The sequence below is a fragment of the Teleopsis dalmanni genome, chromosome 2, assembly GCF_002237135.1.
Source record: "Teleopsis dalmanni isolate 2A chromosome 2, ASM223713v2, whole genome shotgun sequence".
NCBI lineage: Eukaryota > Metazoa > Arthropoda > Insecta > Diptera > Diopsidae > Teleopsis > Teleopsis dalmanni.
In genome coordinates this window covers 125,986,508-126,001,879 of record NC_051847.1, presented here as the reverse complement: position 1 = coordinate 126,001,879, position 15,372 = coordinate 125,986,508, and the positions used below count along the sequence as shown (strand labels likewise).

General features: G+C 30.8%; 1 protein-coding gene across 1 annotated transcript in view; it reads right to left on the bottom strand.

The window, feature by feature from the left end:
* LOC119675656 overlaps positions 1–15,053 on the bottom strand; it is a 16,250-nt gene extending 1,197 nt beyond the window's left edge. The window contains exons 1-2 of the mRNA XM_038086863.1: positions 14,896–15,053; positions 6,352–6,573 (exon numbers count right to left, since the gene is read on the bottom strand). Of these exons, the coding sequence (XP_037942791.1) occupies positions 6,352–6,573; positions 14,896–15,037 (364 nt within the window). The 5' untranslated portion in view covers positions 15,038–15,053. The remainder of the gene's footprint in view (positions 1–6,351; positions 6,574–14,895) is intronic.
* Between the last annotated feature and the right edge of the window lie 319 nt (positions 15,054–15,372).

Here is a 15,372-nt window from a genome sequence, read left to right as displayed (position 1 = left end):
GCTAGAGCAATATATTTCTAATCTATCCCTCTTATTTCCTATTAAGTCAATCTAGAACTAATTAAGTTGGCTAAAATTTTCTTAAAAAAAAAGAAAAATATCATTAATTCCAATTGCTTTTGTGTTAAATATTTGCACTTAAATGCACCTTTTTCTTAATCGCCACTTGTTCAGTTCAACATTTTACTTAATATTTGCTTCCCCAATTAGCATAAATATGTCTCGCCATCAGCGTCATCATCATCGTCGGCTCCATCAACATTACCATCAACATTGATATCTACGGCAATATCATTCCTTTATTGTCTGTTATACCCTTGCCAATTTACTTTCCGTCACTCGTCTTAGTCAGTTCGGTAATATTTCTTAAAATGCTAATTTTTAATTTTTTTCGTTTGCTATCTCATTTTTTTCCTTATAGCAGTTTCTCTGATATTGTTTTCTTCCCACTTTCTGTTGCTTTTTGTTAGTCTCTTTCTTCCTTGAAACTTCTTAACTTGCTTACCAATTGCGCTACTGGTTTTACCCACTTCCCTGCCTCGTTTTTGTTGTTAGTGCCTTGCTTCTAATTAGGGTTGCAATTTACTTTTTTAGGGTTGCCTGTGTTTCATTAAAGTTAATCATTTTAAATTTGTGCCTTTGTGCCGCATTTTTATTTTTAATTTTTTTATTTCTGCTCCTTTTTTCTTTCGCTTATAATCTTTCCCTCATTGCTTTGACAGTAAAGTTGCAATTTCGCTACTTAAGCGTAAATTAAATTTTCTTAAAATTTTTTGCATAATTTAACATTAACGACTTTTTTCTTGTTCGTCAATTACTTAAAGAATTTAAAATTCATTGAGCATTTTATTATTTTGGGAATGAGTTGGATGTAATAAAATTATGTTTTCTGCCTATTTTGAATAATTCTTATCGTAAATTTTGTGGGAAATTATTTTTATGTATTAAATAATCCTTAAAAATATGAAAAGACTTTTCCTGTCGGATAACTTCAAGATTTTTTCACAAATAACTTCTATAAATGTTATATCTGAAGTCGAGTTGATTTATATGAGGTCATCTTACTAACTAAGAGTCGACCTTACTCTCCGTCTCTAAAGAAATAAAAGAGTGAATCAAAAATAGCAATATTATTGTTGTGGTCGAACGGCTCAGAATTGACACGAACTGTTCTTTTTGTCTATCAGTGGTATATTGCCTCATTCATTCTCGTCAAATTTACGCGATAATGTTTGTCGAAAATCAAACTTAACAAAGTAGAGTTGCAATGTCAAATATTTCTTATATGTTATAATATGATTATAATATGGAAATACTTATACGCTTATACGACACTATATACCATACTAGATACTGTATACTGTAGTAGTATACCCCATGCTCAAAAAGTACTCGGATTTTGAAAATAAAACACAGAAACTTAAATTTTATTCCAAATTTATTTTATTTGCTTCAAAATATGCTCCTTCTGAAGCAATACACACATGCCAACGCTTAACCCAAACTTCCATACACTTTCCGTAGGCCCGTGAAGGTATGGCTTTTAGTTCTTTCAGCGAATTCTCTTTTACCGATTCAATCGACTCAAAACGCTTACCACGAAAAGGCGATTTGAGTTTCGGGAACAGGAGGTTTTCGTAAGATCCCTGTAAGAACGACCGGAATAGCGTTTGTAAGATTTTATCGATTCTGGCACAAAAGTCTTTCAAAAAGATTTTGTCATTTGTAATTCGTGGTAAAAAGCTGTTAAACAGGTTCAGAAGTTATTTTTTACTGAAAGGCTATAATAATGGTGACTTAACGTATTAAAATATGACCAATCTATATTTTCACAATACAAATAACGACACAAACCAATATCTCAGTACAATTTATGAAACGAAGCAAGTGGAAGATCTTTGTTGTACTGTGTTCCTTGTGCGAAAGGATTCATTTAAGCCATAAGAAGTCTATCTATGCTGGACCAGATAAAGTAATATGATGTCGTTTTATCGCTTGAATAATTCGGTCAAAATCTATAGTAACTATATTAATGATATCTGATTAGTACTTTTGGAAGAAATATTCCAAAGAAGATAAAATCATTGTGGCGACTTCTCAATTAGAAATGTAAGCAGATATATCCTCGTGTTCTCTGATGTACAACTATTGCAGTAATCATGTCAATCAATAAATGGTAGTTTGACATACTACTGATATTTAATCAATCTTAACAGTTTAGAAGGACTTACATTTGTTATAATCACATTAAAGGAGATTAATTTTATCGAAAATATGATGACAATTTTGGTCAATTTATTAATCACAATATACGCATTTTAGATTATCTAATAAGCAGGTTTTAAACTTGTTCCAAAATACACATTTCAAGAAAAACATTGTTTTTGTAGAAACATCAAATAGGACTTGATGGCTACCCATCAAGTTTGTGAATTTTAATTTCACAAACTCATTTTATTTCAAGAAGAGCTCTAATTTAAGTTTATGGATTAATCCACAACCGTTCTACTTACTAACTGATTTACAGCAATTCTTGTGTGAATAAACAGCTTCATTTGAATTGATTGCGCATCTAGTCTAGTTTCTTTCTCTCGGCAATGTATAGTGGCATAACCATTATTGAGAAGAGAAGACCTATAATTCATGCGAAACATCGGTCAATATTGATCACCGATCCATTACAGATAAAGTGAAGTCTGTTTACATCAATTCAAGCAGTGCATGAAAGTTAACTAATATAACAGATCTATTGCACTGGAGTTGTACGTTTATCTTCCGTCACCATGTTAACAGCAGTTTTTCCGATCATGTTTTAGAGGTTGGGTCATAAAAAAATTTTCACTAAGACCATCAAATTGGTTTAAATAGGTTTAAGGGCTAGTCTGCAGCAGACTCCAAGTTGCGTTGCTCTAAAGCTCTTGCTTTACGATTTCTCCGTCTTAATGATTTGTTATTTAGTTCCTTCTTTGATGTAGTAGTTAAATAAGTGAGTAAGTGAAATTTTATACTGGAGGGTTGCCTACACTGCGCTATAAAGAGGTTATGAAGGGTGTTACCATTTTTGAGGATATTTAAAGGTACTGTACCCATGCTAATCTTTCATATTATGAAATTTTTTTTAGTACGTCATTTGTGATTAAGTTTCAAGATCAATGTTAAATGATCAGTTACTTTGTTCTCTTTTAATAAAAACTTTTGGAGTTCTTTGGTATTTAAAATTTTAAAATAATCTTGTTTCTTGAGGATTCAGAAGTTAAGATACTAGAATAGTACGTATTTGATATTCTGAAATATGGCTGACATATGCGATAAAAATGCGAATGTTTGTGATAATTATTATTTGCTAAGTAATTGTGAAGTTGAAAGTGTTTTGAGAATTGCTTTTAATGGGAGAAATAGGAATTGGAAGCAGCTTGGGTGTAACAACTTCTTATTTGGACCGTTTATTTTCTTTCGTGCAAATCAAATGGACTAATTGGAACTTGGCTTATTGAGTAGGATACACTAGATTCTAAATAAACATATTTCATGATTTTCACTTATATTTCAATAATTAACTTATTGTGCTGTAGATATCTTTAAAGTACAGATAACAATGAAAATATGTTTATGTGTAAGTATCTGACAAGTTTTACTTTTTATAGTAAATTAAAAGCATTAAAAATTTGAAGTTGGGGTAAAATTTCTTTAAAGCTGCAGGTACCCGAGGTATCATTGTATATGCACTGCCAACTGCTTACTCTATTTTACCGATATTAGTTGAAAACATATTGACATTTTGTTAGTATATGTAGGCTTGAAAAATACGAAAACGGCTTCAAAACTGAAATCCGCTTGACCAAAAGAGCATTCAGTAGCTTTTTGTTAATTTCTTCTTTAAAAATAGCAAGTTATGTTGAGCCTTTCCGAGTTAATGCATCTGGGCACTTTTACTTTATGATGGGTGGGAGGTTTCTGCAGAGTCCCATCCATATCACTGACTAATTTGAGTATTTCTCATAATCTTCGTGATTATTCAATGATTGATCTAAGATCTGCGTACCGCCCCGTGTGGTGAATAATTACTCTGAGATTAGATAGTGGTAAGTAGGGCATCCTGTCGGTTTTCGCATATAGCTTCAGAGCTCTGTCCCTTATGTATTTTTTGACTCTATCTATTCTAAGGTCTCTTAGCATGTCATACGTGTGGATGTACCGTAACACTTTAAAGAACCTTTGGAGAGCCTGACTTTGAGCAACTTGTAGCTTTTTGAGAGTAGAGTCAGCAGCTTTGCTATACCCGATACACCCTTAAAGTAGTCTAATTATCTCGCTATAGATCAGCTTTCCATTCTTCGCGCTGAGGTTGTTTTTGAAAGCAGTGCAGTAAGCAATGCAGTGTTTTTGCGCAACTACTTCTTTTGACTTGTATGTGCTAGTTCCAAGTGAACCGCTTATCAAACTTGATTCCTAAGTATTTACTGTTGTCCTCTCAATTAATCGCCATGTTACCAACTTTCACTCTCGGTTGATGTTGCCTGTATTTACGAGTAATAAATAGGGGTTTAGTTTTCTCATTGTTAATTTTTATTCTCCAATTCTGGAAGAACTCCAGGATGAAATTAACATGCTCCTGCAGCGTGTTGGCCACATTTCAAACAAGTGTCCACTGTGTATGAGGTTAGCACCGAGGGACTTAGCATTAGGATGTCAGACGTGAAGATGTTGTACAACAAGGGGGAGAGTGGAGATCCTTGAGGAACACCGGCTTTTATTCTTCGCACTGATGAGATGGTACTGTTGATTCTTACACAAAACAACTTCTCGCGCAGGAAGCTGCCGAGAATTTTGATTAGCCCGACTGGGATACCAAAACGAGATATTTTAACTATCAGGCCGTCGTGCCAGACTATGTCAAATGCCAAATAGCAAGTAACAAGATTAGCTTTTGACATATTTGTCCTTTTATTTTATTCTTATCGAAAACGTAAAAATGTTGCTTTGGCAGGAAAACAATTATTCGATGTGTATGAAAAGGTATATTGACAGAATGCCACTGCTAAAATGGCCTTGCATCAATTCGATCCAGTAATTTCGATAAAAATGGATCACATTCTCGAAGGTTAGTTAAATCATATGAAGACATAATAAAGGAATTAATTGATGCAAATCGGTGGACAACAATTCGGGAGATCACTCAAGATTGAATTTATCGTAGTTTATCCCTTATACTTATATAAAGGCATATAGGTTTCTAATGTTCTTACGGAAAAAAAACTTATTCCTTCACGTTGACATTAATGATTTGGAATGTCAAAGAAAATATTCTATCTTTGAAAAATATTAATATTGTGAACGAAAATTGTTAAATGCAAAATATTATGCAGTAAAAAAAATAAATCGGCTAAAAATATTTTAAAAACCGGTATTCATAAGAAAAGGTGTTGATATCTTTTTGGAGAGATCTCAAAAAAAGTGATTTTTGTTTTCATTTTTATCGCATAAACGATCTAAAGTGTACTGTCAACAACTGGAAAAATTAAATGTGCTCCTGAACAGGAATGTCCGGAACTAATTAAGAGAAAAGATCAAATTTCTACTAAGATAATTGGTGACTCCATATATAAGATTACATATACACATATACATAATATACATATATAATACCACACTAATATGAGATAAGTAACTTGTCAGAAGCTTTGACAGCTTGGATCTCGATTCTCCAGATCTCGATCTTCTTATTATTATTTATTCGGGTCTATGCAAAATTTTTTGGATGGTAAAACGTTTGCTTCAATAAATATTTAATGTATTTAATATAATAAAATCACTGTTTTTTTCATAAAAAAATATAATTCATTTTCTAACATGCGCATATTTTAGAAGGAACTAAGTTTGTTGCTTAATATTTTTAATTCTAGAAAATTGTTCTTAGATAATCTTCATATATGAACAAAACTAAGGGAACCTTGAGAATTACCTATTAGCTTATCTTCTACTTTAATTAATTAGAATTTAATTGGTGTCAGAAAGTAAGACTTCATGAATGCAATATGAATAAATAACCACCTGTTTTCACTAATTTTTTGGTGAATTGATGACTCTGAATATGTGCAGTTTTGAAAAGCCTGTTGCTATAATACACATATATAAATCTTTGTAATATAATTTTGCGAGCTCTCTGGAAAGAACTACATTCCACGCAAATTTGATTTGCTTGATGATGCTTTTTTTCATCATTGGCACTACAACTAAATTTTAGAATTGATATAAAGTTGGATTTGAAAGGTGTCTAAGAATTTGATGTGTAATAGATATAGTTTATATTATTTCATGTGTTAATATAGTCGATTTGTATCGGTTACTCACCTGTTTGCTTTTCAGCTGCCTTTAATGTGTAACCCTCGATTAGCACTGCTTCGCTACGTCCACGTAAATTCACTGCATATATGAAAATCTTAAAAAATCGTCCAGAATCCAGTCCTGCTACTGTAAACATTGGGTACTTAGAAGTAATATTGGCCTGCATCATGCCATTGTGTTGATCAAACAATTCCATTTGAAACCACTGACGTAAGCCACCATCAAAGCCTATTTGCGAACGTAGTCCAAATTGCAAAAGCCAAGCCGAAATCATAGAATGAAAGAAATTGTAAAGAATTAATAAACAAAGGAAAATGAACAGGCCGAGTAGAGAGAAGCCACTTGAATGTGGTCAACAATTTAGTTAAATTGAAAAATAATGAAGCTGAAAAAATGTAAGACACTGAAGCAGTCAGTTTCGAATTCCATTAATTTTAATATTATTTTTTCTTATTTAATTTCTTTTTTTTTTTTTTTGGTTTAATATTTCCCTCTTAATAAACAAATAATAAGAAATTTTATGATAAGTGGCATTGAGTTGTGGACACGCTTCTCTAACACAATAGTGTCGAACTGTAGGAACAATAGTATTATTTTTAGAATTATAGTGGGAAGTGTATTTGCGAGGAGCATCGGAGGTTAGAAGTTCAAAAGAAACGTTTTTAAGTCAACAGTTTCGGTGCCTATTTTACGCGAAGTTAATTTTCAAAAGTAGAGCAATTGACTTGATGGGCAAATACAATAGTCTGCATTGGTTTGACGTTTTACTTTAGGACTTTAGGACTTCTAGTCTTCAAGTGTATGAAACGAAAAGAAAATTTTAATTATTTTTCTTCATTTTCTCCCTCAATTTAGCAGTTATGCACAATTATTATTAATATTTATATTGAAGTGGTTTGTCCACATTTTCTTTAAATGTCGGAGCAAAAAAATGATAGTAAATATTTGAACAAATATAAATTATATTAGAAATTATTTGATTTTTTGAAATAGAAAATAAAAAACAAATGCTTTATTTTTATTTTAATTTAAATTTGACATTTCAATGAGGTTGTGCAAATAAAAATGAAATCAATTTATTATTAAAAATACAAATAAATACGAACAAAAATAATTGTTGAAAAAATTGTTTATAAAAAAAAATAAAAATGCTTGAATTTTAATTAAATTTATTTTTTAATTTTGAATTTATTCCATCGAAATATTAACTTGGATGCTTTATATTTGTGCAAGTTGATTTATGCTTTTACATCGCATATACGAGTATTGTTACATACACAATATAACAGTATCTAACATATATATGTATATAAACATTTATTTGGTTTTCAAACTTTCTATATTCTCTATGAAAGCATATATAAATAAATATTTATTAGCATTTAAGCGCGTGTCCTTTTATGTTTGTAATAGAATTTTCATTTTGAATTATGTTAAAATCAATTCCATTTGTGAACACTCATACGCACTGGCGTCCTGGCAAATTAATATTTTTCTCTAACGAGAAATTTCGTTATTGAAATCATGTACAAAAACACACATTTAATCAATTTTTGAAAGCAACTGGCAACTGATTTAATTAAATATTTGTTTGTTATATGTTAATAATAAACTTGTAGGTGTGTATTTACACATGTTAATAGAATTCTTTTGTATTAAACTTAGTATTAATGTTTCACATGTGATAATTTTTTGATTTTAGGAAGTTATTGTTTACCAAAATGTGCATATTTTATATAGATACGTCTGCCTTAACATTCAATTTAATATAAATAGAAGAAATATAAAAAATTTAGATGGAGAATTGTATATGAATAAATTTTCCAAGAAATAACTTACTGAAAATATAAACTGTTTCATACTTTGAAAGGAATACCTCACTAATTATTAAATTAAGAGATGAAGTTCAAGATCCCACCACATAAAGCACCTCTGAGTGAGCTATATTACTGGCTTATTTTTCTATTGGCAAATATTAGCCATAAAATACTTTGATATGCCAAACTTAATTTTTCCACAAAATACTTATTTAAAACAATTTTTTAATTATTTCTTATATTCGTTATTAGATTAAATATTTTGTAATTGTTTATTATATATACCTTCTGCTCAAAAAGTACTCGGATTTTGTAAATAAAACACAAATTTAAATTTTATTGCAAATTTATTTGATCTCCTTCAAAATATGCTCCTCCTGAAGCGATACACACATGCCAATGCTTAATCCAATCTTCCGTACACTTTTCGTAGGCCAGTGCAGGTATGGCTTTTAGTTCCTTCAGCGAATTCTCTTTTACCTATTCAATCGACTCAAAACGCTTACCACGTACCACGAAGGGGCAATTTGAGATTCGGGAACAGGAAAAAGTCGCCCGGTTCCAGATCTGGTGAATATGGTTCTTGAGCGATGACAGTGGTGCCATGTTTGGTCAAAAAATCGCGTACAACGACAATTTTCCATAGTAAAAATCGTTGAATGCACTTAAGGTAGTTTCACATTAACAGCTGCTGTAAACAAACTAATTGACAGATGGCGCTCAAACTTGTACCATATGTCAACATAACAAAAAAAATTTTTGGAAAAGGTCTATTACTTAAGGAGTAGTTAACAAATAACAAAATCCGCATACTTTTTGAGCAGAAGGTAAACATTACAATTATAAGCATGCAGTCTTGTAAACAGGCTTACAGTCTTGTCCCACATGAGTCAGATTTTGAGTACATGAAGTTAATACATCATGAAATATGATAAACTATAAGACAATCGTTGAAAATGCAAGCAGTTTTTAAAATTTTTAATAACAAAAAACTAAACAATATTGCAGACACAAGCATGCCTCAATATGGACAACCTGTAGCAAATTAGGCGATATTGAGTTACAAAAGTTTTGAGTTACACAACAAAATTGACATACTTTGTTCCTGTACGACCAATGCTGACCTGTACATAAACCATAAAAAAAAAGTCATGTACAGCGGTTACACTATCCAGGATCCTCCATCCATCAGAATTGGCAATGAAGCAAAATCATTTACATATTTGAGCAGCATCATCACAGATAAAGATGATGCGGAAGACATCTCGGCTCGACTGAGTAAAACCAAATCAACGTTTTATTACGGCTCCTATTCAACTGTACATCCCAGTATTTATAAACAAATGCTGAAGAAGAATACTGAGAATATGGTGACCGGAGCGCATATCCAATACTGAATTTGAATGGAGAGGAAAGCACGGTTCCACGCTGTTCATTGACCACTGATATTTTTTTTGAGAACATTCTGGTCTGCGTGTGAAAAATGCTAGTCCATCGTAAGTAGATAGTTTTAGAGTAGAGCTATATATGAGGTATATGACATTTTTTTCTTTCAATGCTATACTGATGCATTTGTTGGCTGTTTTTTTTTTGAAGACATTCTGGTCTGCGTGTGAAAAATGCTAGTCCATCGTAAGTAGATAGTTTTGGAGTAGAGGTAAATATGAGGTATATGACATTTTTTTCTTTCAATGCTATGCTGATGCATTTGTTGGTTGCCTCGTAATGTATTTAGGGAACAGCGACATTCCTGGCAATTATCAGGTCGATATGTGTATTAGATGTTGAAGATACACAATTAAACACGATTTAAGAATATGTTAAAATGCAAAAACAAAGTTGGTATGAAAAACACTGATGACAAATTACTTAAAATATATAATACTTCCGAACTTTAATCACATATAAATAGTGAAGGAGATTGGTTATGATAGCTTCTCATTGTCCATAACAATTGCTCTACTACCGGCATATTGCGCAGTATAAAGAATCGTGTACCAGATATTAGCTTCGTTTAACAACTACAATTTGAAGTTGTAGATTAGAATGTTACTCATCGTCTTTATAATTGCCCAACATTCTTTAGACTACGTGTGTTTATTCGAGGAAACCACTTTATTAAATATCTGCTCTATATCCACAATGTGTGTGTCTAAGAAATTACTCCGTACGAAATTAAAGTATATATGAAAGATTTGAATAAAATGCCTTTAGTATGAAAGCTTATATTCAAAATAAAACACCACAACTTTTCGTAAGGGCTAACTAAGCCTTAATAACCTCCATGATATAGACTAGTATCTACATTTTTCATTCTATTTTTCGATTTTTATTCTATAATAATTTACTAGCGGGCTAATAGGTCATTTAAATAGTAATAAAAATACTATAATTTATTATTTATATTTATTTATATTTAAAAAAAATTCATATTTTAGTAAAATATTTTTCCGATATGTCGACGATCTTCGATAGTCATCTTTAGGAATATTTCCCTATTTTTTTATTTTCTAGCTAAAAATTAATTAGAAATTATGTTTCAAAATTAAATGATATGAAGTTATTGAAGAATTTAATTACAAACTATAGTAAAACTCATTGCTTTTTTTAATTCATTCATCGCAACAACTTAATTTCATAGATCTTGATAAAGTTCAGACAGATTATACCGAGTTCAATTTTAGTAACTGATTAAAGTTGCAGTAAAATCGTAAAATAAACATAGAAATGGAATTAAATTTTCTGCACTTAAGCTCCATAAACTTTAGAAAGCATTTTCTGTATTCATTAAACTTTGTGGCATTAAAAAAAACTCGACATACTTCGCCACTAAACTGCGTTACATTGCAAATATTTTTCATCAGCATAAAAATCAGCTAAAAACTTATATAAACTGCTGGTTTTTTTTCAATTAAAGTTTCGGAGTACGGAGTATTTTTTATAATTAAAGATCTGGTATTAAGCAAAAGTTTACAATGTTTTTGTTGCATTAAGTGTTGGCAAGCTCAGAACCTTAACAGTGCAGCCGTGCGGCAGTAAATGCTGCTTGTTGCATTATTATGCTAGTCATCAGCATCATCATTAAAAGTTTCATTGAAATTGTTGCGGATATTTTTTTCTCGGTTTTGCAGTGCTTATTTTTGGCATGAAATTAAAAAACTAAAGTACCTTAACAAAATATAAAGACGCGTAAAAGTAACTAAAAGGAAAAAGCAAAAAAAAGGACAGAAGCAATAATAAAGCACAAACTCTTTTGCCGGAGCATACAAGTGAAGTTCTGCCCTCAGCTCATCAAGTGGGTTAATAAAATTAAATTTCATATTATAACTTTTTGTTACTTTCGGCAGTTTTGTTAAATGTAAAGTAAATAAAATTAAGTTATTATTATGCGTAAAAAATTCATTAGGCAAATATTCTACAAACCGTAACATTTTAACTGTGGCGAGTGATTTAAGCTCGAAGAAAAAATTTTTGGATATAAAGAAAATCGAAAATAACTATAAACTAAATATATTTCTCCTGCTCAGTCTCTTTTTTCTTCTCTCGTAGTTTAATATCGAAAGAATTCACTTGCAAAATTTAAAGCATATTTACAGGGTCAAAAAAAAAATATAATTGCATATATAAGTTTTACAGTCACTGTAAACATCCGCAAATGTTTTTGTTCTAATTTTTCGATATTTTTAGTTTAAAATAAACTTTTTTATTAGTTCCTTCTAGTTCTTAAAGATAAGTATGTCAATTAGTTTAAAATAAGGAAATTATTTTGTATTGCATATTTAAGTGCATAATTTAAAAGCCTCCCTCATTGACCTAAGAGTAACTGAAAGCTCAATCCATATTTAAATCTTTCAAAAAAACATAATCAATCGAGATTGAATGAAAGCAATTTCCTCTTATATAAATAACAAATAAACAGACGACTATATCCACACAAAAAAAGATATCTCAAGAAACTTAAATCCTTTTTTTTGCCTATAAAGAGTCTGAATATTTAAGCTACAATTTTTAGCAGTAAACGAACGAATTTTGCAATTCTCAGTCATGCTTTGCTGCTTCTGCAATTCTGCTGTTCTGCTGTTGGCTTCACAAACAACAATCAATTCACTTCAACTTCAATGCAACATCTTTGCTGTCTTATTTAAAATACATGAGCAACTTGAGTGCACTTTCGCAATATGAACACGTGCTGTCATCTGTACACTGCATGCATATCTGCATCATGCCAAACTTCCAAATATGTTTTCTGTAAAACCGGAGACAGGCATGCAGACAAGTTGTTGCAATACGTAAAGTCAAATCTGATATACACGCTGCAACTTTTCGATTACATCAGCTATGAGAAAATTTTAAAAAATAAATCCTTAAGAGGTGAAAATAGCAAACGAAATAAATTTCAACGTGAATAATGCAAAAGCATCGAAGAGCTGAGCAAAGCATCAGCATTTATTCAGTAGAAAGTGTAGTCGTAGCACTGCAGCAAATGCAACAAATGCAGCAACTAAAACTGATTTCCAAACACTAAAAACTGCATAATAAAATAAGTAATGAAGGCATCAAAATTTGTACTGTCAAATTGCTAGCAACTAAAAGAAAATCGTTTAAGTTGAAGTTGAAATTTAATTCGCATATTCTTTCGAATAACGAAATATGGAATTATGGAAGAGAGTGCGTTGCTCCGATAAGTAGGCGAAGAATGGATATGAAAGGGGCTTGATAACATGGATTTATGTCTGCATATTTGAGAGATTATATGTTGTTTTAATATTTTTATTTCGAACTGGAGTTCATGATCAATTTTGGTAAGAACTTCAGTTAGGAAAAACTTAACTAAATCAAAACAAAAGCTATAAGTTTTATAAATTTAACTCATATATTTAGTTATAATCGTTTTTGAATTTACTTTTAGATTAGTATTTTAATAAATATATAAACATATATGTTCTTTCTTCACCATAGCAACATAGCTAGTTGAAGACTGCAGCTGAGACACTAATCTGCATAAATGCCATATATCACTATTTACTTAAAACATTTACTTTTAGTTTAGAAATTTTCAATTTATTAATAAATCGAATAATGTGTCAAATTTTCATTAGTCGAATTTGGATGACCACTTTCAGTTTAAAGAATTTTTTTAAAAATTGTCTTAACATAATATTTCTTTTTAAAGTAAAATATCAGTACACAAATCATTGAAAGTAGTCTTAAAGATTAGATATTTGATATGATTTGATATTTTCCTAGTTAGATTTCTAAAAATAATTTCCATTAGAAATCATTAAGAAAATCATTGAATCTCTTTCTTCTAACCAATCCAAACAATTGGACGAACTTCTTAATACGTTTCAGTAGTCATCATTTTAACACTCATTGCGAAGTGGATATAAATAACGCAGTATCCATACTAAACAAATGTTTAGGAAAACACTTCTTTGAAAGTCCATCGTCCTTATCGATATTTATTCCATTTCTTTTATATCACTGTGCAATCCAACTTATAAAACGCTGTTGGAACGTTATAGTCTTGAAATTTATCTGATATTTCTTTTAAGTTAAGGAATAAAATAAAATAATGTTATAGAGGGTCATATTTGGGGAATACGATGGTTATGTTACCAGACTGAACTCATTTTTTTGTCATGATTAAATAAATGTTGAAAAGAATTCGCTGTCTGCCTTGAAAATCAAAACGGACTTGTTATAAATTTTCTTTTCTACATAATCAAATTTAGGCTGAGAATGAAGTACTTTTATTGAAATGTAAAAAGATCAATTAAAGCTCCTTACAAGAATGAGCAATCTGCGATGGATGGGTAGAGCAACTTTTATCTTATCAGTGTAATCGGAAAAACCTACCATGATTTCATGAAATCAATTCTTGTAGAAGCGATACATAATCTTAAGTCGACCGTTAACAGATAATAATTCTAAGATTGCTTACTTCTTGTTAATCCAGAACAATTAAAAAATGTCATAACTTTTTCATCAATTGACATCAAACTCAATTTATTAATTAATGAATAATTAAAGTTTAAATTTTTATTGGAGGAAGAAAACTTTATTTGTAGTTAAAAATTTCGAAAGCAATCATTTGGTGGGAGCATATTTCCGAAAATGCCCATGGTCATTTGTACAGACATTAATATAGCTCAACTTCAAGCGAACAATTTTCCACCCAACAGCTGCTAACATTCGTTAACAAAAATATCAATTCATTCTCAAGCACAACAAACGGAAACGGAAGTGTCAGTGAAAATGTCAATCAACACTGTGTGATTTTTATGGAAAGACGAGAAAGTAAGCTTTAGGTCAACTCATTGTTGTGGAATACGTATTGTATTGAAACCCTGAAAAAGGTAGTAAAAGCACGAATTCCACAGAATTCAAAAGCGATCTTTGCGTGCCATACTACACTAAAATAGTATGTAAAATAATGCAATATTTTGCATAAATATAATACACTTATTATACGTCTGTATGTATAAGTGTACATCCTTTTTATAGAAATATCCCTATTTATATGGCTCTTTTATCAATACCCAGTAGGTTGATTTTTATGCCATTGCCGCTGCCATTACGCTTTCTATTTATATTTATCATATTGCTTTCAGTGCAATGATTCGTGTATTTGGGGCTCTTATTTGAAAACATATCATGAATTTGTTTTTGTTTTCTGTATGTCGAATAAAATATTTCATTTTTATGTAGCAGAGCTTATGAATCCACTTACCTTCAATACAATAGACTTCAAGTGAATCTGACGTCTGATTGAACACCGTACAGTTGGCAGGAATTTCAGGTTTGCCCGCTGCTATTAAATGAAACACGCAAGGTTCCTTTTGCTGTCCAACATTGTTATCCGCCCAACACATTATAGTGCCATAGTCCATTTCCTGCGGATGTTTACCAAGTTAGTTGTGTATAATAAATTTCATATGGTGTCATTTATGAAAAGAAAAAATCACTAAAATACTCGTTCATGGGAAAAAAATAAAATAAAAATGAAAATAATGTTTAAGTTGTGCTTAAGGACATGTTTCAAAGTTTTAGAATAATAAAAATATTAGTTTATGTACTGTAATATCAATAGAAACAATTATATATTAGATTTATATATAATCGAGTTTTTACAATGAGTGGGCAGTCCGAATAGTGAATCGCTTAAAAGTATTGTTAAATATGCACTGACAATTCACTAAAAAAAGCT